The sequence below is a fragment of the Bombina bombina genome, chromosome 2 (assembly GCF_027579735.1).
Source record: "Bombina bombina isolate aBomBom1 chromosome 2, aBomBom1.pri, whole genome shotgun sequence".
Classification (NCBI taxonomy): Eukaryota; Metazoa; Chordata; class Amphibia; order Anura; family Bombinatoridae; genus Bombina; species Bombina bombina.
This window is the reverse complement of record NC_069500.1, coordinates 702,217,459-702,241,532: the sequence shown is the minus strand read 5'-3', so window position 1 is coordinate 702,241,532 and position 24,074 is coordinate 702,217,459. Positions and strand designations below refer to the sequence as shown.

At 38.9% G+C, this 24,074-nt stretch overlaps 1 protein-coding gene across 1 annotated transcript in view; it reads right to left on the bottom strand.

Annotated features, from left to right (window-relative positions):
• The window catches only part of SUSD1 (sushi domain containing 1), a 365,105-nt gene that overhangs the window by 45,184 nt on the left and 295,847 nt on the right, over positions 1–24,074 (bottom strand). Inside the window, 1 exon segment of the mRNA XM_053700012.1 lies at positions 7,630–7,669. Within this exon segment, the coding sequence (XP_053555987.1) occupies positions 7,630–7,669 (40 nt within the window).

Here is a 24,074-nt window from a genome sequence, read left to right as displayed (position 1 = left end):
CTTCTTAAACTGGGGGGTTTGGGCCCCACCCCAGGTGGTACCTTAAAAAATATGGGGGTCCCCACAAGATTTTGTCATGTACTATGAGAGTGTGTTGTGAGTGTGTGTGTATATGTGAGTGTGTGTTTGTATGTATGTATGTATGTATGTATGTATGTATGTGTGTGTGTGTGAGAGTGAGTGTGTTTGTATGTATGTATATGTGTGTGAGTGTGTGTGTGTGTTTGTAAATGTGTTTATATATGTGGGAATGCATGAATGTGAGTGTGGTGTTTGTATATGAGTTTGCTTAAAGTGACACTGAACCCAATTTTTTTCTTTTGTTATTCAGATAGAGCTAGGCTGACCATATGTCCCGTTTTGAAAGGGACAGTACTGTTATTTTATGTTTCTTCCCCTGTCCCGTCGTTTCTTTAATAATATTAATTTTGTCCCGTTTTGAGGGTTATTAGACTGTGCGACCAGCGCAAGTGTCATTTTTTAGCACACATACCACTTACTAACATTTTTTAAACTCCCTGCCGGCAGGAAGGGTAGTTTTTTTTTTTAACTGCAGGGTTTGGGTTGGGTGGCCATGCCCACATGATCCACAGCACCGCGTCTATGCCGCCCGCACTCAAAATTAGGGGCGTGATCATTGAAAGCAAGTGACAGCAGGTCAGGACTCAGTCGTGAGTTGTCAGACTGAACTGAGGAGAGAGACTGGTCACGAGAGGGAAGTTAGAACTACTAGCTAGTGCCTAGTAAGGACAGGAGTCGGACTAGATCTGTCATTATCTGATGTGATGATCATCTGCCTCTGCCATCACCCGAATTAGTGGCTGACCATCACCAGAGAGATAATTCTTACCATCTTCTTGTGTCACAGTGTGAACATACAAACATAGTGATCAAGTAGATCAAATGTCTAAGTTCTGCAAGAATTGTGCATGGCCAAAGTAAGACCAGTGTCTGTGCCTGTCAATCAATTAAATTGTCATTAATTATGCTTATTATTATGCTGCTGCAGTGCTGGTTGTACAGACGTTATAAATAACAATTATCATTATCAAGCAACTATTTCCACATTTTTCTCAGTTTATCCACCATGTAACAATGATTTTGGGCAACTCAGCTAAGGATAATTGTTGGCTCAATAGTTTATATTCATGTCATAAAAGAACTTTTGTTAAAATCTTACTTTTTTTCCCTATGAATAAAGAATTTTAACCCTGTCCCGTTTTTGACATCTCAATGTCCCGTTTTTGTCTCAAGGAAATATGGTCAGCCTAGATAGAGCATGCAATTTTAAGCAGCTTTCTAATTTACTCCTAGTATCATTTTTTCTTCTTTCTCTTGCTATCTTTATTTGAAAAGAAAGTCCAGAACCCTGGACAGCATTTGTTTATTGGTGGATGAATTTATCCACCAATCAGCAAGAATAACCCAGGTTGTTCACAAAAATGGGCCGGCGTCTAAACTTACATTCTTGCTTTTCAAATAAAGATACCAAGAGAATGAAGAACATTTGATTTTAGGAGAAAATTAGAAAGTTGATAAATAATTTGGGTTTAGTGTCCCTTTAATGTGAGATAGGCACATAGATAATTTTATACCACTTGAAATGTGTGGGTGTTACTCATCACCACATGTGGGGAAGAAGCCTACAGGTACGTGGAGTTAGACAGAGTCTAACTTTTATTGATTAGCAATGACTATGAAAGCTGAATTTACTTATAGTCCCCACACTTTTGTGGTGTATTGATGTATTAAAAAATGTATATTTGTCTGACAAGAGGTTTGTTTTGGAATAAATTATAATAATTGGGGCGACACAAAAAAAAATTAAATACAAAAAGGGGTCACAGGTGAAAAAGTTTAAGAAGCTCTGCTCCAACAAATTAAGGGCAAGATAACATATGCTTTTGCGGGCGACACCAGTTTTTACGCGGTTTTGGTATCACATATACGGCGTAGCATACAAGTTATGCGTGTATATTTTACCCATCGTCCGCATTTTTTACTCCCATAAACTAACATAGAACTGGCGTCGCCATTCAGTATTACATATAAAGCGCAAAGGCTTACGTGCGCAGAATTGAGAAATTCTACTCCATTTTTATCTTGTCACACATAGGCAGGCACAGCAACCCTTGCACTGACTAAAAAAGCAACATAACTCCCTGGAAGCCTTAACAAACACATACATTTAAGCAGCCTCTCAAATAGTTAAAGGGACAGTATACTATAAAATAGTTTTTTCTCTTTCCAATTACTTTTTTACTTGCTGCAGAGTATAAAATGTATGAGATTTGCTTTTTTAAGATTTATTTATGTATATGAAATAGCTGATTTTGTGTTTTGAAGTCACAACCTAATACAATAGGTTGAGCTTGTAGGTATAATCAGATCTCATTACTTTATCACATTGTGTACATATACCTGCTTCTTTATCTTATATCTGTCCATAAACCAATCACCAATACTTGAAGAGAACAATGGAAAATTAACATTTTATTACCTTATCTCTTCTAGAACCCACTGGGAGTGTAATTTATTCTACTGGCTGTGTTAACACAGCTTGGACTTGAAGCCAAAATATTTAAGGATGGGTGGGAATACCACAGGCTAAATAAAATATTTCAAATGCAATCATAAGGGTAAAGGAAATACTTTTTAACAATTTAATACACTACAGCAGGTAAAGAGGATCATTGGGAACAAATTAAAGGGAAGAACATTTTTGAGTAAACTGTCCCTTTAAACCCTTTAAATCAATATTCCTCCTCTGCAATTATGTCAAACCAATCACAAACAGTACAACCTCTCACCTGCAGCCTTAAAACACCTGACAATGCACACCCTATCAGTAACATCAGTATTATATATATACCCATGTGTCAATTTATATTGGATGTGAGATACATTGATTTACATCTTATAAGTGAATATTATTATATGTACCCTTCATACACACCTATGTGAATGTGAGTTATAGTTCAAAAATATGTCATAAACATGATAATGTTACCTGTTTTTTATTGCCATTTCAGCACAGGTCCTATTATATGTTTTAACAATATTAGTGTAATAAAACACACCTCACATGGATGTGTATAACAATTACATGGTAAATAACAGAGGACAATGTTTATGGTGAACTATAATAATATATTTATTTTTGTTTTTGGCTTCTTGGATGAGGGAGCTGAAGTGCCTGTAGTGGATTGCCTTATTCTCCTTGTTCTAGCAGTTTCTGGTGTTTCTGCTGGTGTGTTGGCCACAGATGATAGGCTGGAGGCAGTGTCCTGTTGGTGTGTAAAGTGCTCAACCAACATACCCAAAAGTTGATTTTGTTCTCTCCATCTATTGTCCATCTGCATCTGCATATCAGACAGAATTTGCATCATCTGTGACTGGTTTTGAACACTTGCACTTAACAATGCTGTGATGTCCCTCTGCAGCTCTATGCTACGTCTGTGTAACCTCTCTTGGCCCCTGAAGACCCTCTCTTGGCCTCTTTGTATGCTCTCAGTGCTTCTGATGAGCCTCCTCTGGAGTATAATGTATTCCTCACCCAGGGGAGAATACAATGCATCCACAGACTCTTGAGCAACAGCGCTGGCAGTTGCTTGAGGGCAACAATGTTGTAGAAGAGGTGATGCTTGTGGATGTGCTTTTGTTGATTGAGGGGCAGCTGTAGTTTCTGGTGCTTGAGGGGCAGCTGTCTTTTCTGGTGCTTGAGGAGCAGCTGGAGTTTCTGGTGCTTAAGGGGCAGCTGTAGTATCTGGTGCTTGAGGGGCAGTTGTAGCTTCTGGTGCTTGAGGGGCAGTTGTAGTTTCTGCTGCTTGAGGGGCAGCTGTCTTTTCTGGTGCTTGAGGGGCAGCTGTAGTTTCTGGTGCTTGAGGGGCAATTATAGCTTCTGGTGCTTGAGGGGCAATTGTAGCTTCTGCTGTATTTTCCTCTGCAGATGTTGGAGCTTGTCCCAGGGAAGAGGATGGTGGAGCTCAACCCAGTGAATAAAATGGTGGAGCTCGTCCCAGTGAAGAAGATGGTGGAGCTCTCATAGATGATTGGTATTCCCACTGATGACCAGTGTGTGACCACTCAGCCTCTACAATTGGCCCATCCTGTGAAATAGTCTGTGACTGACATGAGACTGTGTTTGTGTTGTGGGAGGTTTAAATACATGGACCCTTTGTGCCTGTCTTGGCTCCCCCTCAAAACCAAAGGGAGGATATTCCTCTGGCCAGGAATGTTGCCAGGGTTCATATGGAAATGTCAGTGGCATCACTCCCGGGTCCTCAACTGAAGCCATCCAACCATGCTCATGCCTGGCAGCACACTGTTCCTGCGGTTGCCTGAAGATTGGTGGTGGTGGTGGTTGTTGTGGTGCTGGCATGGCTGTTTCTATCCTTGTGACAGGAGGTTTCATACAATAACATGATCCTCGTCATGTACATGAATGTGTGATATTAAAGGATGTTGTATTGCAATTACATATAATACAGGTGTGTGGGATGTTACTCACCAGCATGATGTGCTGTGGTTGCAACCCCTGAGTCACAAGCCCCTGGAAGTCCATGGACTGCTGTGATACTCAGGGATCTGTGTATCATTTCCTGCCAGGTGTTGTACTCCATTTCCAGGGATGGACCACCAGCTGTTCCCTTCTGGTGGACAGCTTCCTGCCCCATATTCTCTTTGACCTGCCTCTTAAATCATTCCACCTCTTTTTCAGGCCCTCTACAGTCCTCCTCTGCGGGGCCACGCTATTGACGGCATCCTCTACCGCCATCCACGCAGTCCAATTTTTAGCACTGCCTTTGTCCTTCTCCTGCCCAAAGAGGTCCCTGTAGTTGTCCATGATAGCCTGGACTAGGGCAACATTTTCATCAAATGAGAAGTTGGGACATCTCAGCCTCTCATCTTCCATGGCCACTTGGCTTCCCCCCTGTGATGTCCCTGGAAGTGTATGTTCCCTATCCTCTCCCTCCTGCCCCCTTCTGTACCCATGTGCACCCTCTGTCCCTCTCCTGGATGTGCCTGGTATCTGGGGCTCTCTGGCATCTCTCCTCCCATCATCCCTTCTGGCTTTCCCTCTCCCGACTCCACTTGCTCCCTGTTGGGGGGGGGGGCACTGCCCTTCCTGTCCTCTCCTATCCTCCTCTCCCTGCCACTCCTCTACCATCCTCCCCTCTCCCCTCATCCCTACCTCTCCCTGCCATCCTCACACTAATCACACTACACACACTCCTTCTCACTCCCAGTTCAGTCACACACAATCACAACCAAACCTCAGCCTATAACACTGTAAAAATAAAATAAAATATGTCAGGTGTTAGAAAAAAAAGTGTTGTGTATTTGTATATGTATGTATGCAATGTGTGCAATATGTCAGAATATGTGTAAGTAAGTGTACAAGTTTACTCAATCCATCAATGTGACCTAACTATTTATTCTGTTTGCACCTCTCTCGCTACTCTAACTAATCCTCCACTCCTGGGCCGTGTGTTGTAGCTCAACGAACAATCCAAACACTACTCAAGACAATGGCGGTTGCGCAGGAGTTTATATAGGAATTTTGAATAGCGTAATTACATGTCGCTTTTTTAGTTTAATTCCGGTTTCCTTTTTACGTGCGTTATCCTCATTTGCATAAAACTACTCTTTAGTGACACTTTACGCGGACATAATACTGCAGTAAGTTACTTGCGACGACTGAAATGTGTATTTGCACACATTTCTGAAGATCGCCAGTTTGTCCTACTTACGCCAGTCTAGCATCTGACGGCGCCATATATGTGATACCCCGATGTGCGAGGTGAAATTACGGGCAGCGCGGGTTTCAGATGTTACGCTGAAGCCTGCGCCGCATATGTAATCTTGCCCTAAACACGTAATATCTGCACCAGAATGTTTCTTTAAGACATAAAAATATTTCTTGCATTCATCAACAAACTTACTAGATTAAGTTTGAATTCTAATGGGCAGAGTAATGTCCTTTTAAAAGATATTTTTTATTTTATTTAAAGAAAATAAATATATGAATGGTGCCACTATCCAGGAATAGGAGGATATTTGTGAAACCCTGCACTTGCTTATACAATCTTGAGACAAAGGCTTCTGGAGCCTGAAGTAACCCCCCATACAGACTTGCAAATCAATCCTGATTACCACAGCCTTGTTGTTATCAAGAGAGAGAGCCGCGAGATAACTTGCACAAATGTATGCCAGGGTCATATATATCACATATGCCACTCAGATTCATAGCTTGAGGAGGGAGATAAGGGATTATTATTTGAAAAGGGTAGTGGAGTAAAGTTCTTTTATGAAAGGTCATTTTTGTTACTGTAGCCAGGAAAGATTATGAAAGCATCTAGTAATCTGATAAATTAAAGGGATATTGTTTTCAATTGTTTTCTATCAGCATTTAAAACATTTGAATCCTGAAATTGATTGTTTTAATTCAAATTGCAATTAATATAGCAATATCAGTCGCATATTTTCTACTCATGCCCATTGGCTGACAGCTACTTCTTGCTAATCTTCGCTGGTGATTTGTATAATAAGTGTGAATATGGAGTCTCATTATAGCGCTCGCATAGGTTTTACAGGGACATGGTATTCAACATTTTCACTGTTCTACCAAAAGGAGAATGCTTCAAAATGTCTTACAAATACAGTGGTCAATCAGAATCCCTTAGAAAAACTTCAAATGATTTATCACCAAAAATCCCCATGCATTTTAATGGTCTTTCTCTGTTAAAAATCCTTGTATAAGTTCTTTTTAAGGATTGTGATCGACCCTACAAGGTTTTATTTTTTGAAAAATGGACATTCATGTACTGCGCAAGCCTACTTTTTCCATGGGTTTTGTCCCTATAAGCCAATAAGTAACTGGGTCCCTGAGCTCAGGTGTAAATAATTATGGACTTCCTGTTAGTTTACATTTACAATTACACAGCTTTCCCTTAACCCACTATTTATTCAAAAAAGTACTAACTGTCTCTCTGGTTCCTGCACTCAAATAAGGTACCCCATTATATAGCTGCTAAAAGGTTAGCTATATTTGTAGAAAAATCCATAGTACGAATAAGACTCTATTAAAAAAAATTCCTTTATTTAGAAAATTTAAAATATAGCATATCAATAAAACATGATAGCGTAGACCTGCAGGCAAGCAAGGAAATATCCGTTTGGATATTGCACTGAGGTACACATTATAGCACACATTACTAAACTTACTGTACAAGAGCTATCAAAATATGGACCCTAATAAGACTTTTCTTAAGTGAGCCTTTTTAAATGTATACAGTATCTATATGCCGCCACTTCTTATACTTCAGTGGGTTTCCAAGATAACCAGATAACATACAACAATGTATTTTTATCTAACATCTTATGTATGTTATATGGTGCAGCTGAAAATGTATCTAAATAACATTACTGTATTCTGTTTCTATATACTATAATTAGCCATTTATATATATATAAAAGTCCAAATATACAAAATCAAACACATCCTAGAATTGGAGTGTAGGAGACTGATGTTTTGACACAAACAACTATAATTAAAAAGAAACAAATACTGATGCACTGTGACAACATTTTTTTACATAAACAGAATATGTCACTTGAAATACTCACCTTTTATTTCTGCCAGAATCATACACGATTGTGTTGTCATCTAAGGTAGGGAAAAATATTAGAAATAAATCAACAAAGATTTTACATTTTTTTCAAGGTTAAATGCAGCTATATAAATATATCATTGTATCGTGCATATCGTCTTCTCTGTACATTAAAAGGATATTATAGTGACATTTTCACATGCATCAGAAACTCCATTTTGTTTTATTTCATGATTCAGCAAACAATTTTAAACAACTTTCCATTGCAGTCCTATTATCTAATTTGCTTACTTATTTTGTTATCCTTTGCTGAAAAGCATACTTAGGTATGCTCATGCTATGGGGCTAGCTGATGATTGGAGGCTGCACATATATGCCTGTTGTGATTGGCTTACTGGTGTGTTTAGCTAGCTCCCAGTAATGAATTGCTGCTCCTTCAACAAAGGATACCAAGAGAATGAAGCAAAATTGATAATAGAAGTAAATTAGAAAGCTGTTTAAAATGGTATGCTCTATCTGAATAATGGGGGGGGGGGGAAATTGTGTTTCATGTCCCTTAATTCACTACATTATCAAAGGTCTTTTTTTTAGCAGGACATGGACATACTCTTTGTAATGCTTCTTTAGTGCTATTTATCGTATTCCCTCTGCTGTGGCCAATTAGGGTCAGATATAAATGATCTCATATAGATATCAGCGGGCAGAATATAGGAGTTGCGGGGTTTTGATTTTCACAGAGTACACATCACTGAAAAGGTGAAAGTTAAATTACAATGAAAGCATGAAAAATACAATACTGAGCATGCAGTGCATACTTGTTTCACTGTGTATAATTAAACATTAACTTTTGAATTTGATGCCCCTTTTAGGTTGCAGGCTGAGATTCCCTAAAGCTTATAGCTATCAGTCCTCCCTCTCTGAATATAAAGGGACATGAAACTAAAAATATTATATCATAATTCAGATAGAGTATACATTTTTAAACAACTTTCCATTTTACTACTGTTATTAATTTGCTTCATTCTCTTGGTATCTTTAATTGAAGAAGCAGCAATGCACTCGTGGGAGCTAGCTGAGCACATTTAGAATCAGCAGCTAGCTCCAAATTCCTGAGTCTATCCAGATATGCTTTTCAACAAAGGATACCAAGAGAATGAAGGAAATTACATAATAGAAGTAAATTGGAATGTTGTTTAAAATTGTGTGCTGTATCTAAATCATAAAAGAAACATTTTGGGTGTGATGTCCCTTTAACAAAAAATAAAAGTTGAACCTAGAACTGTGATCTGTTTCCAACACAATGTATGGAGGCTTTATAGCAGTGCATTACAGGAGCTGTAGGATTACTGCCCTGCAGAGCTAAGGGGCACAGCCTTCTTACTGTCTCTTTGGGAATCTTATTTCCAAAAAATAAAGAAGTAAAAAATATATATTTATATACAACAATAAAAACATTACATTAAATGACTGCATTTTATTGGGCACTATATTGCACTGCATTTGTCTATTCTTCTCATCGTGAATTTCAGTGTACAACGTCCCTGTAGTGCATACTACGAGCAATCTCACACTTCTCCCAGAACTTGCAAGTCACAGACCAAGAGAGATATAGTGAATCTAAACCATGGAGCCTTTCTTATAAAGACAAAAAAACCTTCTTCAGTTCTAATAGTGAATGTGAGGGGCCTAACAAAAAAATACAAAAAGGATATCACTAGGGAAATGCCATAAATATGCTCAGTCCCCAGGCTGCATATTTTACAATGAATTATGTATACGGACGAGTGAGAAAAAACTGCCATAAGCGCAGTATCCTTCCTTAGCCTTGAAACGCTGCAGTTTTGTAATAGTTCATTAAACAGTAGTGAGTTAAGGGTCATGCTGTATGAGGCCATTATCTGCTGCTGCCTATGATCTTCAGTTATTCTTTCTTTGCTTGTATGTATTACACATGATAAGTGCAGTAATGCAGATAAGAAGAATCATGTGACCTGTGATCTCAGCCACATGTCATTAAGGGCACCTCTCCGTATAAACTTGTGATCACAGCTGACCTTTTTAGGATCACAAGGAAGTCACAAGCTGGAACTTGCTTTTCTAACACTAGCTATTATGTAAAATTGTACTCATCCATGTCTAAATGGATTTAAAACTGAGTAAAAAAAGTGATGATAAAAGTTGGAATTTCTAAATTAGTTTATATTACATACTGCAATGCGCATAAATATAGTTATAGGCCTCAGGCTGCTGACGGAGTAGAATAGTGAGGCCACATGTCATAACCACAACATATATATGGGTAAAACATTGCCTTTTTTTGCTGTGATTAATGGGAAAGAATGATTAATAAAATAGGTATTAATATCTACTACAGTATTTAATCATTAAGAGAACATTAGGAAGTAGCAGTATCAACATAGAAGCTGTACTGATATTTTTTTCATGCTATAGGTTGATGTTAATACAAAGGTAGTCACTCCTTTTCATGGGGTTTCAATCTATTTTATCGAATGCACAAAAGTCTGTGATGTCATGATTATGTATAAGACATCATCAACACAGCTCACAAGTTTAAGACTTTAATTACCTGCTTTTATGCATTGAGAAATAACAAATTGATGCATATCCTGGTATTTGGAAGCCAAAAGTAAACTTTAGTGATGTATTTACAAAATACAAATAAAAAAAAAATCCAATGTTCTGTTATCAACTTTTCCTCTTTCTCTTATTATCCTTTGTTGAAACTTAGCTCCTTTCCATTGAACCATAGTGATGTAGGCTCAAGAGCGTGCACATGTATTGAGCAATTGTAATTGATTTTTTTTAAAATTTTATGTTCTATCTGAATTTTATCAGTTCAATTTTGACTTCCATGTCCCTTTAACGGGACAGTAATTTAAAAATTAAACTTAAATGGATTGATAGAGCATTACATTTTAAACAACTTCCCAATGTACTTTTATTATCAGTTTTGCTTAGTTTTCTTGGAGTCTTTTGTTAAAGAGTAATCCTAGATGATCTAAAGAGAATGCATGTGTCTAGAAATCTGGCAGCAGTGTTTGCAACATTGTTTATAGCAATGTCATACATAGTTGCAAAAACTGCTACCTAAGGCCTAGATTTGGAGTTTGGCGTTAGCCGTGAAAACCAGCGTTAGAGGCTCCTAACGCTGGTTTTAGGCTACCTCCGGTATTTGGAGTCACTCAAAATAGGGTCTAACGCTCACTTTTCAGCCGCGACTTTTCCATACCGCAGATCCCCTTACGTCAATTGCGTATCCTATCTTTTCAATGGGATCTTTCTAACTCCGGTATTTAGAGTCGTGTCTGAAGTGAGCGACAAAACGACAAAACTCCAGCCGCAGGAAAAAAGTCAGTAGTTAAGAGCTTTCTGGGCTAACGCCGGTTTATAAAGCTCTTAACTACTGTACTCTAAAGTACACTAACACCCATAAACTACCTATGTACCCCTAAACCGAGGTCCCCCCACATCGCCGCCACTCGATTAAATTTTTTTAACCCCTAATCTGCCACCACCTACGTTATATTTATGTACCCCTAATCTGCTGCCCCTAACACCGCCGACCCCTATATTATATTTATTAACCCCCTAATCTGCCCCCCACAACGTCGCCGCCAGCTACCTACACTTATTAACCCCTAATCTGCCGACCGCAAAGCGCCGCCACCTACGCCGCCACCTACGCCGCCACCTACGTTATCCTTATGTACCCCTAATCTGCTGCCCCTAACACCGCCGACCCCTATATTATATTTATTAACCCCTAATCTGCCCCCCACAACGTCGCCGCCAGCTACCTACACTTATTAACCCCTAATCTGCCGACCGCAAAGCGCCGCCACCTACGTTATCCTTATGTACCCCTAATCTGCTGCCCCTAACACCGCCGACCCCTATATTATATTTATTAACCCCTAATCTGCCCCCCTCAACGTCGCCTCCACCTGCCTACACTTATTAACCCCTAATCTGCCTAGCGGACCGCACCGCTACTATAATAAAGTTATTAACCCCTAATCCGCCTCACTAACCCTATAATAAATAGTATTAACCCCTAATCTGCCCTCCCTAACATCGCCGACACCTAACTTCAATTATTAACCCCTAATCTGCCAACTGGAGCCCACCGCTATTCTAATAAATGTATTAACCCCTAAAGCTAAGTCTAACCCTAACACTAACACCCCCCTAAGTTAAATATAATTTACATCTAACAAAATTAATTATCTCTTATTAAATAAATTATTCCTATTTAAAGCTAAATACTTACCTGTAAAATAAATCCTAATATAGCTACAATATAAATTATAATTATATTATAGCTATTTTAGGATTAATATTTATTTTACAGGCAACTTTGTAATTATTTTAACCAGGTACAATAGCTATTAAATAGTTAAGAACTATTTAATAGTTACCTAGTTAAAATAATTACAAAAATTACCTGTAAAATAAATCCTAACCTAAGTTACAAATAAACCTAACACTATACTATCATTAAATTAATTAAATAAAATACCTACAATTACCTACAATTAAACCTAACACTACACTATCAATAAATAAATTAAATACAATTCCTACAAATAACTACAATGAAATAAACTAACTAAAGTACAAAAAATAAAAAAGAACTAAGTTACAAAAAATAAAAAAATATTTACAAACATAAGAAAAATATTACAACAATTTTAAACTAATTACACCTACTCTAAGCCCCCTAATAAAATAACAAAGACCCCCAAAATAAAAAATGCCCTACCCTATTCTAAATTACTAAAGTTCAAAGCTCTTTTACCTTACCAGCCCTGAACAGGGCCCTTTGCGGGGCATGCCCCAAGAAGTTCAGCTCTTTTGCCTGTAAAAAAAACATACAATACCCCCCCCCAACATTACAACCCACATACCCCTAATCTAACCCAAACCCCCCTTAAATAAACCTAACACTAAGCCCCTGAAGATCATCCTACCTTGTCTTCACCTCACCAGGTATCACCGATCCATCCTGGCTCCAAAATCTTCATCCAACCCAAGCGGGGGCTGGCGATCCATCATCCGGTGGCTGAAGAGGTCCAGAAGAGGCTCCAAAGTCTTCATCCTATCCGGGAAGAAGAGTAGATCCGGACCGGCAACCATCATCTTCCAAGCGGCATCTTCTATCTTCATCCGATGAGGACCGGCTCCATCCTGAAGACCTCCGACGCGGACCCATCTTCATCCGGTGACGTCCAACTGAAGAATGAAGGTTCCAAGATGGCGTCCCTCGAATTCCGATTGGCTGATAGGATTCTATCAGCCAATTGGAATTAAGGTAGGAATATTCTGATTGGCTGATGGAATCAGCCAATCAGAATCAAGTTCAATCCGATTGGCTGATCCAATCAGCCAATCAGATTGAGCTCGCATTCTATTGGCTGATCGGAACAGCCAATAGAATGCAAGCTCAATCTGATTGGCTGATTGGATCAGCCAATCGGATTGAACTTGATTCTGATTGGCTGATTCCATCAGCCAATCAGAATATTCCTACCTTAATTCCGATTGGCTGATAGAATCCGATCAGCCAATCAGAATTCGAGGGACGCCATCTTGGATGACGTCCCTTAAAGGAACCTTCATTCTTCAGCTGGACGTCGCCGGATGAAGATGGGTCCGCGTCGGAGGTCTTCAGGATGGAGCCGGTCCTCATCGGATGAAGATAGAAGATGCTTCTTGGAAGATGATGGTTGCCGGTCCGGATCTACTCTTCTTCCCGGATAGGATGAAGACTTTGGAGCCTCTTCTGGACCTCTTCAGCCACCGGATGATGGATCGCCAGCCCCCGCTTGGGTTGGATGAAGATTTTGGAGCCAGGACGGATCGGTGATACCTGCTGAGGTGAAGACAAGGTAGGATGATCTTCAGGGGCTTAGTGTAAGGTTTATTTAAGGGGGGTTTGGGTTAGATTAGGGGTATGTGGGTGGTGGGTTGTAATGTTGGGGGGGGTATTGTATGTTTTTTTTACAGGCTGGTAAGGTAAAAGAGCTTTGAACTTTAGTAATTTAGAATAGGGTAGGGCATTTTTTATTTTGGGGGTCTTTGTTATTTTATTAGGGGGCTTAGAGTAGGTGTAATTAGTTTAAAATTGTTGTAATATTTTTCTTATGTTTGTAAATATTTTTTTATTTTTTGTAACTTAGTTCTTTTTTATTTTTTGTACTTTAGTTAGTTTATTTCATTGTAGTTATTTGTAGGAATTGTATTTAATTTATTTATTGATAGTGTAGTGTTAGGTTTAATTGTAGGTAATTGAAGGTATTTTATTTAATTAATTTAATGATAGTATAGTGTTAGGTTTAATTGTAACTTAGGTTAGGATTTATTTTACAGGTAATTTTGTAATTATTTTAACTAGGTAACTATTAAATAGTTCTTAACTATTTAATAGCTATTGTACATGGTTAAAATAATTACAAAGTTGCCTGTAAAATAAATATTAATCCTAAAATAGCTATAATATAATTATAATTTATATTGTAGCTATATTAGGATTTATTTTACAGGTAAGTATTTAGCTTTAAATAGGAATAATTTATTTAATAAGAGATAATTAATTTTGTTAGATGTAAATTATATTTAACTTAGGGGGGTGTTAGTGTTAGGGTTAGACTTAGCTTTAGGGGTTAATACATTTATTAGAATAGCGGTGAGCTCCAGTCGGCAGATTAGGGGTTAATAATTGAAGTTAGGTGTCGGCGATGTTAGGGAGGGCAGATTAGGGGTTAATACTATTTATTATAGGGTTAATGAGGCGGAATAGGGGTTAATAACTTTATTATAGTAGCGGTGCGGTCCGCTCTGCAGATTAGGGGTTAATAAGTGTAGGTAGCTGGTGGCGACGTTGTGGGGGGCAGATTAGGGGTTAATAAATATAATATAGGGGTCGGCGGTGTTAGGGGCAGCAGATTAGGGGTACATAAGGATAATGTAAGTAGCGGCGGTTTACGGAGCGGCAGATTAGGGGTTAAAAATAAAATGCAGGTGTCAGCGATAGCGGGGGCGGCAGATTAGGGGTTAATAAGTGTAAGGTTAGGGGTGTTTAGACTCGGGGTACATGTTAGGGTGTTAGGTGCAGACTTAGGAGGTGTTTCCCCATAGCAAACAATGGGGCTGCGTTAAGAGCTGAACGCGGCTTTTTTGCAGGTGTTAGGTTTTTTTTCAGCTCAAACAGCCCCATTGTTTTCTATGGGGGAATCGTGCACGAGCACGTTTTTGAGGCTGGCCGCTTGCGTAAGCAACTCTGGTATCGAGAGTTGAAGCTGCGTTAAAAATGCTCTACGCTCCTTTTTTGGAGCCTAACGCAGCCTTTATGTGGACTCTCAATACCAGAGTTATTTTTATGGTGCGGCCAGAAAAAAGCCAGCGTTAGATTTTCGGGTCGTTACCGACAAAACTCCAAATCTAGCCGATAGACTGCAATAGACACGTGCACACTTCTAAGCTCCTATCAGCCTGCCTATTTTACTCTTCAATAAAGGATATCAATAGAACAAAGGACATTTGACTATAGAAATAACCTAATACCTTATGCAAATTTGTCAAAAAAGTTCATTATACAAAATGAATTCAGTGCTACTGAAACATATAACCCTACAAACACCAGGCACTGAAAGCATTCAAGAGTCATGTGAGCAGCTCGGATTACTGACTTTTTGGGCCTTACTATTATTTGTAATCTCACAAAGAATTCTCTCTGCTTGTGTTATCAATACATGGTATTTAAAACAATTTATCCGTACCAGCTCTTCTGAAATAATTATAAAAAAATGTTTATTTCATGACATGCTAGATTAACTCACAGTTTCAATATCTATATTAAAGAATTAATCCAAAATGTTATCCTAACATAACTATTTGTCTGTAAAAATAGACTAAAATCAGTATCAAACCAATATTAACTTTAATGCCTTTTTATAGTTGTAGCACTTTATTTGTCTGTTTTGGAGTAATTGTGATGTAATTAAATTAAAAGCTATGTAACATTAAAAAAAAATTATCTTTGGAGTATTGGAAGTTTATTTTATTTTTACTTATCCTGGACATTCTTCAAACGTCAACCACCTTTCCTGGAAGGCTATTCCTCATAAATTCAGAAGGGTTCAATCTCATGGCTATAAACACATAAGGATCCCTTTTAAAGATACACTAAAGTCAAAATTACTTTCATGATTCAAAATAAAGCATGCAATTTTAAACAAGTTTCCAATTTATTTGTTATCTAATTTGCATTGCTCTCTTGATATCCTTTATTTAAAAGCATACCTACATAGGTTCAGAAGCAGCAAAGCACTACTGGGAACTAAATGGTGATTGATGGCTACAAACATATGCCTCTTGCCACTGGCTCACTTGATGTGTTCAGCTAGCTCCCAGTAGTATATTTCTGCTCCTTCTTCAAAGGATACCAAGAGAATGAAACACATTTGATAACAGAAATACATTGATAGGTTCATCAAAATGTTATGCTGTATATGAATCATAAGAAAAATTAGGAGTTTCATGTCCCTTTAATGTCCATAGGTAAATGTAAATATATGAAAACAGCAACTTCAAAATGTTGCTGTTGCTTTCAATGTCAACGTATGTAAATACTAACAAAATGATCCAATAGTCTTTCAGGCACATGGTCCCTTTACCTGCCACAGATTTTGTTGTCCACATTATAACAGTAAATAAAACACACGTTCCAGAGCCCATCCACAGCTTTCCAAGAATTGCAGAGTGAGAATGTTTTCAGCATATAAATATGACTATGAAAGACACAAGCTTTTTAGGCATGGAGTAACTTTTTTAACTTGACAATTTAAGGTTATTGATTCACATTTGCATCCAATGTGCACATCTAATTTATTCAATTTTTGTGCCTGAATACAATAATCCCAGCAGTGATAATTCTTCAGTTAATAATACTTGTGATTTATGTTTTTCAGTTCAATAGCAACATCTGTCAAGTTGAATAGATAGGCCTCAAGCACTGTTTATGAGGTAACCTTCCATTCAGTGCTACTGCAATTTTTTGAACAGCATATAATTTGCAGGTGGCTTTTTCAATGGGCTACAATAACGAAAGAGAAGATTAGACTGGAATATGTATAAAGATTGGAAGAATTATGAAATTTGACTAAAAACATGGACTTTCTCAAGATAGAAAAACATTTTTAGCACTGGAAAAATAACAACTTCCAATGTAAGCAGTAAACTATAAAAGGAGCAATAAAGATTTTTGGCTCATATTTTTCTTTACAGATATTTATACAATATCCAAACTTTCCACATGATGGTCCATATCTGAATTTGGTTTCACAAAGATGTTGCAAAGACATTACATTATTGGCACTATTATAATAATGTTTGCTACTCAAACTGTAAATATAAATGCAAGTTTGTGGTATAAGGTATGGTTTGACAAATGTATTTCAGATGCATTTTGTCCGATCTAATTTATTTATACAGATTGAATTATGACATATTTGATCTCTCTGTGGTTTAAAAGTTGCCAGTATATACTATTTTATAAACCTAATGAAAAACAATGGAAGAAAAAAAAAAGATCACACATACCATGTAAAATGCAATTATAAGGAAAACAGAATATACATATGTGTAATTTGGAATGGAGAATATTAAATGTTAAACCTGTTATGTAAAAATAAGATTACAATTATTTTTCTGTTTACTATTCCCAGATCAGATATGTTCTTTCTAAATGTTGAATTACCATCCTCAAAATTAGAACTGTTTTTACAGACTACCAATTGTATTGAAGCAAAAAAATATTGATGCTGCCATTAGGATGTAATGGTATTTATTTCTCTGTACTAATTCCCTATGGTTAATATGCAAACTCTTGCTGTGTTTGTCAGTAGCTGATCTACTTAACAGAATGCCCTGGTGCAGATAGACGGATAGATGATAGATAGATAGATACCAGTAAGTGGACCCTGGTGCCACTGCACCTACTGCACCAATGTCAGTTCCTCCCCTGGGGCCCGATCACAAACGCGGAGTCGCCTGCAAAAGCTGGTATCGGCTATTTTTAGATGGATGTTGCAATCACATATACGGCGCTGCATACAAATGCAGCACGTATATTTCACCCGTCGGCCACTATTTTTACTCCAATAAACTAACATAGAACCGGTGTACAAGTCGGTATCACATATTCAGTGCAAGGGCTTACATGGCGAAAATGGAGAAATTGTATTCCATATTCACCTCACCACACATAGGCAGGCGCAGCAAGCCTTGCGCTGAGTATATGAGCACCGTAACTCCCTGGAAGTTTTAACAAACACCTAACGCATGCGCAATATGTACCTCTCAACCGCCATCCCCCCAACACAATAACTAATAAATGTTTTAACCCCTAATCTTTCAACCCCCAAATCACAAAGTATCTAATTACACTATTAACCCATAATCCGCCAACCCCCCACATCGCAAACTACATATTAAAACTATTAAACCCCAAATCGCCAACCCCCACAACGTAATCTTCCTAATTAACCTATTAACCCCTAAACAGCCATGCCCCACAACACAATCTACCTAATTAACCTATTAACCCCTAATCCACCATCCCCCCACAATCCAATCTACCTAATTAAACTATTAAAACCTAAACCGCCATCCCCCCACAATGCAAAGTATTAATCTAATCACTAAGCCCCCTAACCTAACACCCCCTAAATTAACCCCTATTACATAAAATAAAAAGACTATTTTACTAATAAATTAATTAAAATCCTAATTTAAAATTAAAATAAAAAATCCTAACATTACATTTTTAAAAAAAATCCAAGATTAAATGTAAATAAAAAAATCTAAGATTACATAAAAAAATAAACAAAATTATCCAAAATAATATTTTTTTTTTTAAACCTAATGTAATACCCATATAAAAACAAAAAAAAAAACACCCCAAAATAAAAGCACACCCTAATCCAAGACTAAAGTACCAATACTACTTGATACATTTTGGGACTCGTTTTTTTGTTTTTTTGGGGGGGGGTGTTTAGATTAGGGATTTTTTTATTTTTTAATGGGCAGCAAAAGATCTGAGTGCCCTTTAAAGGGCAATGCCCATACAAATGCTCCTTTAGGGGCAATGGGTAGATTAGATTTTTATAGAAGTCTTTTTTATTTTGGTGGGTTGGGTGTGTGTGGGATTTTACTGTTAGAGGTTAATTTGTAGTTGTTTTTAGGTAAAAGAGTTGATTGTTTCAGGGAAATGCCTATAAAAGGCCCTTTTAAGGGCTATTGGTAGTTTAGTCTTAGATTAGGGTGTGTTTTTATTTTGGGGTGGCTTTTTTGTTTTATAGGTGTATTAGAATAGGTTTAAAAAAATGTATTTGGGATAATTTCGTTTATTTTTTTATGTAATCTTAGATTTTTTTTACTTTTTTGTAATGTTAGATTTTTTATTTAAATTTAATCTTAGGTTTTATTTTGTTTTATGTAATTTTAGATTTTTTTTATTTTAATTTTAAATTTAAAAAAGGAAATTTATGCTTACCTGATAAATTTGTTTCTTTTACGATACGACGAGTCCACAGATTTCATCCTAACTTATGGGATATCGCCTCCTGGTCAGCAGGAGGAGGCAAAGAGCACCACAGCAGAGCTGTATATATAGCTCCTCCCTTCCCTCCCACTCCAGTCATTCGACCGAAGTTAGGAAGAGAAAGGAAATGCCAAGGTGCAGAGGTGACTGAAGTTTAACAAAAATAAAGACCTGTCTTAGAAAAAAAAACAGGGTGGGCCGTGGACTCGTCGTATCGTAAAAGAAACAAATTTATCAGGTAAGCATAAATTTCCTTTTCTTTTACAAGATACGACGAGTCCACGGATTTCATCCTTACTTATGGGATACAATACCAAAGCTATAGGACACGGATGAAAGGGAGTGTCAAGACAGGAACCTAAACAGAAGGCACCACTGCTTCAAGAACCTTTCTCCCAAAAACAGTCTTGGACGAGGCAAAAGTATCAAATTTGGAAAATTTGGAAAAAAGTGTGAAGAGACGACCAAGTTGCAGCCTTGCAAATCTGTTCAACAGAAGCATCATTTTTAAATGACCATGAGGAAGCCACAGCCCTAGTGGAATGAGCCGTAATTCATTCTGGAGGCTGCTGTCCAGCAGTCTCATATGCAACACGGATGATACTCTTCAACCAAAAAGAAAGAGAGGTAGCCATAGCTGTCTGACCCCTACGTTTCCCAGAAAAAAAAACAAATAATGAAAATGATTGACGAAAATCCTTAGTCGCCTGCAAGTAGAACTTCAAGGCACGGACTACGTCCAAATTATGTAACAGACGCTCCTTCTTAGAAGAAGGATTAGGACACAATGAAGGAACAACAATTTCCTGATTAATATTTTTTGTTGGAAACAACCTTAGGAAGAAAACCAGAATTGGTACGCAACACTACCTTTTTGGAATGAAAAATAAGATAAGGAGAATCACATTGTAATGCCGAAAGCTCAGAAACTCTGCGAGCAGAAGAAATAGCAACCAAAAATAAAACTTTCCAAGATAATAACTTAATATCTATGGAATGCATAGGTTCAAACAGAACCCCTTGAAGAACATTAAGAACTAAATTCAAACTCCAAGGAGGAGCAACTGGTCTAAACACAGGCCTGATTCTAGTCAGAGCCTGACAAAAGGATTGGACATCTGGAACATCTGCCAGACGCTTGTGTAGCAAAATAGATAAAGCAGAAATCTGTCCCTTTAAGGAACTTGCTGACAACCCTTTCTCCAAACCTTCTTGGAGAAAAGATAAAATCCTAGGAATCCTAACTCTACTCCATGAGTAGCCTTTGGATTCGCACCAATAAAGATATTTACACCATATCTTATCGTAAATTCTTCTAGTAACAGGCTTACGTGCCTGAATCAAGGTATCAATGACCGAATCAGAGAACCCTCGCTTAGATAAAATCAATCGTTCAATCTCCAAGCAGTCAGCTGCAGAGAAATTAGATTCGGATAATGGAAGGGTCCCTGAATGAGAAGGTCCTTCCTCAATGGAAGCTTCCACTGTGGCAGAGATGACATGTCCACCAGATCGGCATACCAAGTCCTGCGAGGCCACGCAGGAGCGATGAGGACCACCGAAGCCCTCTCCTGTTTGACTCGAGCAATCATCCAAGGAAGGAGAGCAAATGGAGGGAACACATAAGCTAGGTTGAACGACCAAGGCATCTATCAGTTCGGCCTGAGGATCCCTGGACCTGGATCCGTATCTCGGGAGCTTGGCATTCTGATGAGACGCCATAAGATCCAGCTCTGGCCTGCGCCATCTGAGAACCAGGTTGGCAAAGACTTCCGGATGGAGCTCCCATTCCCCCGGATGAAACGTTGGTCTGCTCAAAAAATCCGCCTCCCAGTTGTCCACTCCTGGGATGTAGATTGCCGACAGATAACAAGAGTGATCTTCCGCCCACTGAATTATCTTGGCTACTTCTGTCATCGCTAAGGAACTCCTTGTTCTTCCCTGATGATTGATGTAAGCTACAGTCGTGATGTTGTCCGACTGGAATCTGATGAATTTGGCCGAAGCCAACTGAGGCCAAGCCTGAAGCACATTGAATATTGCTCTCAAATCCAGAATATTGATGGGAAGTAGAGACTCCGACCGAGTCCACACACCCTGAGCCTTCAGGGAGTTCCAGACTGCACCCCAACCTATCAGGCTGGCGTCCGTTGTCACTATCACCCAAGAGGGTCTGCAGAAGCACGTCCCTTGGGACAGATGATCCGGCGACAACCACCAAAGAAGAGAGTCCCTTGTCTCCTGATCCAGATCTATTTGAGGAGACAAATTTGCATAATCTCCATTCCATTGTCTGAGCATGCTCAGTTGTAGAGGTCTGAGATGAAAACGAGCAAACGGAATAATGTCCATTGCTGCCACCATCAATCCAATCGCCTCCATGCACTGAGCCACTGACAGCCGAGGATTGGACTGAAGGGTTCGGCATGTATTCAGAATCTTTAACTTTCTGACTTCCGTCAAAAAGATCTTCATGGATAGAGAGTCGATTAGAGTTCCCAGGAAAGGAACCCTTGTCTGTGGAATTAGTGAACTCTTTTCTAGATTCACCTTCCACCCGTGAGTCCATAGAAAGGATAGAACAATGTCGGTATGAGACTTTGTTAGTTGATAAGACGACGCCTGGTTCAGAATATCGTCCAGATAAGGCGCCCCGTGGCCTGAGAACCACCAGCAGAGACCCCAGAACCTTTGTGAAAATTCTGGGTGCCGTTGCCAGACCGAAAGGATGGGCCATGAACTGAAAATGTTTGTCCAGAAAGGCAAACCTCAGGAAATTGTGATGATCTTTGTGGATAGGAATATGAAGATATGCATCCTTTAAATCCACGATAGTCATATATTGACCCTCCTGGATCAATGGAAGAATGGTCCGAATAGTTTCCATCTTGAAGGATAGAACTCTGAGAAATTTGTTTAGACTTTTGAGATCTAAAATGGGTCGGAACGTTCCCTCTTTTTTGGGAACTACAAAGAGATTTGAGTAAAACCCCTGCCCCTGTTCCTGTATTGGAATGGGGCATATTACTCCCATGGAGGAGAGATCTCTTACACAGCATAAGAACGCCTCTCTTTTTATCTGGTCGACAGACAATCGTAAAAGAAGAAACCTTCCTCTGGGGAAGGAATTTTTGAACTCCTTGAGACACGATTTCCAGTGTCCAGGGATCCTGAACGTCTCTTATCCAAACCTGGTTAAAGAGAGAAAGTCTGCCCCCTACTAGATCCGGTCCCGGATCGGGGGCCGCCCATTCATGCTGTCTTGGTAGCAGCAGCAGGCTTCTTGGGTTGTTTACCCTTGTTCCAAGACTGGTTGGGTCTCCAGGTGGACTTAGCTTGTGAATAATTCCCTTCCTGCTTAGTGGAAGAGGAAGAGGGGACTCCCTTGAAATTTCGAAAGGAACGAAAATTACTCTGTCGACCCCTTTGCTTAGAAGTTTTATCTTAAGGGAGGAGGTGACCCTTACCTCCCGTAATATCAGAAATGATCTCTTTCAAGTCAGGTCCGAACATGGTCTTTCCCTTGAAAGGAATAGCCAAAAGCTTTGATTTAGAGGACAAATCCGCAGACCAAAATTTTAACCATAAGGCTCTTCGTGCTAAGATGGAGAATCCTGAACTCTTAGCCGCCAATTTGGTGATCTGAAAGGAAGCATCCATAATAAAAGAATTAGCCAGTTTAAGGGCCTTAATTCTATCCTGTATCTCTTCCAAAGAAGTCTCAGTCCTAAGAGACTCTTCTAGGGCGTCAAACCAAAAAGCAGCCGCAGTCGTGACTGTTACAATGCAGGCCGCCGGTTGTAATAGGAATCCCTGATGAACATAGAGTTTCTTGAGAAGAGCCTCCAACTTCTTATCCATGGGGTCTTTGAAAGCACAACTGTCCTCGATAGGAATAGTCGTACGCTTAGCCAGGGTAGCGATAGCTCCCTCCACCTTGGGGATCATCTGCCAAGAATCGAGAAAGGTGTAAGCTATAGGGTACATTTTATTAAAAATAGGGGAAGGGGAGAACGGAATACCCGGTCTTTCCCATTCCCTTGCAATAATTTCCAAAATTCTCTTAGGAACCGGAAAAGCATCAGAATAAGAAGGAACCTCCAAATATCTGTCCATCTTACTCAATTTTTCTGGCGGGACCACAATAGAGTCACAGTCATCCAGAGTCACCAAAACCTCTCGTAGCAAAAGGCGGAGGTGTTCAAGCTTAAATCTGAAGGACATTACGTCTGAATCTGTCGGGAGCAATGCATTTCCTGAGTCAGACAGTTACCCCTCAGACAGAGCCTCCTTACCCCCCAATTCAGAGCCCTGGGAGGGTACATCGGAGATCGCCATCAAAGCATCAGAAGTCGCAGGGACCACATGGGACTCTGTCCTACTGCGTTTGCCTTGTAACACTGGCAACTTAGATAAAACCTCTGAAAGAGTAGATGACATAACTGTAGCCATATCCTGCAGAGTGAATGAAGCAGACGCAGTTGAAGAACACGGCGTCGCCTGAGCGGGCGTTAAAGGTTGTGACGCTTGGGGAGAAAGTTGCGGCATACACTGAGTCTCATCAGTGTGAGAAACATCCTTAGATATACTTGCATTAAAGAAAATTGTTCTTTACACTGTAAAGCCCTCTCAGTACATGAGGGACAAAAAGGGATAGGGGGTTCCACATTGGCATTTAAACACATAAAGCATGTACTTTCTAGAAGGTCAGCCATGACAAAAAAAAACAAGCAACAGCAATATTGGTCGTGGTACTAAGGAATAAACTTTAATTAAAATAAAAAGTTAGAAAATATGTTGCAAAAACGAGTGTACTGTGTCCTTAAAAATTAAAGCTG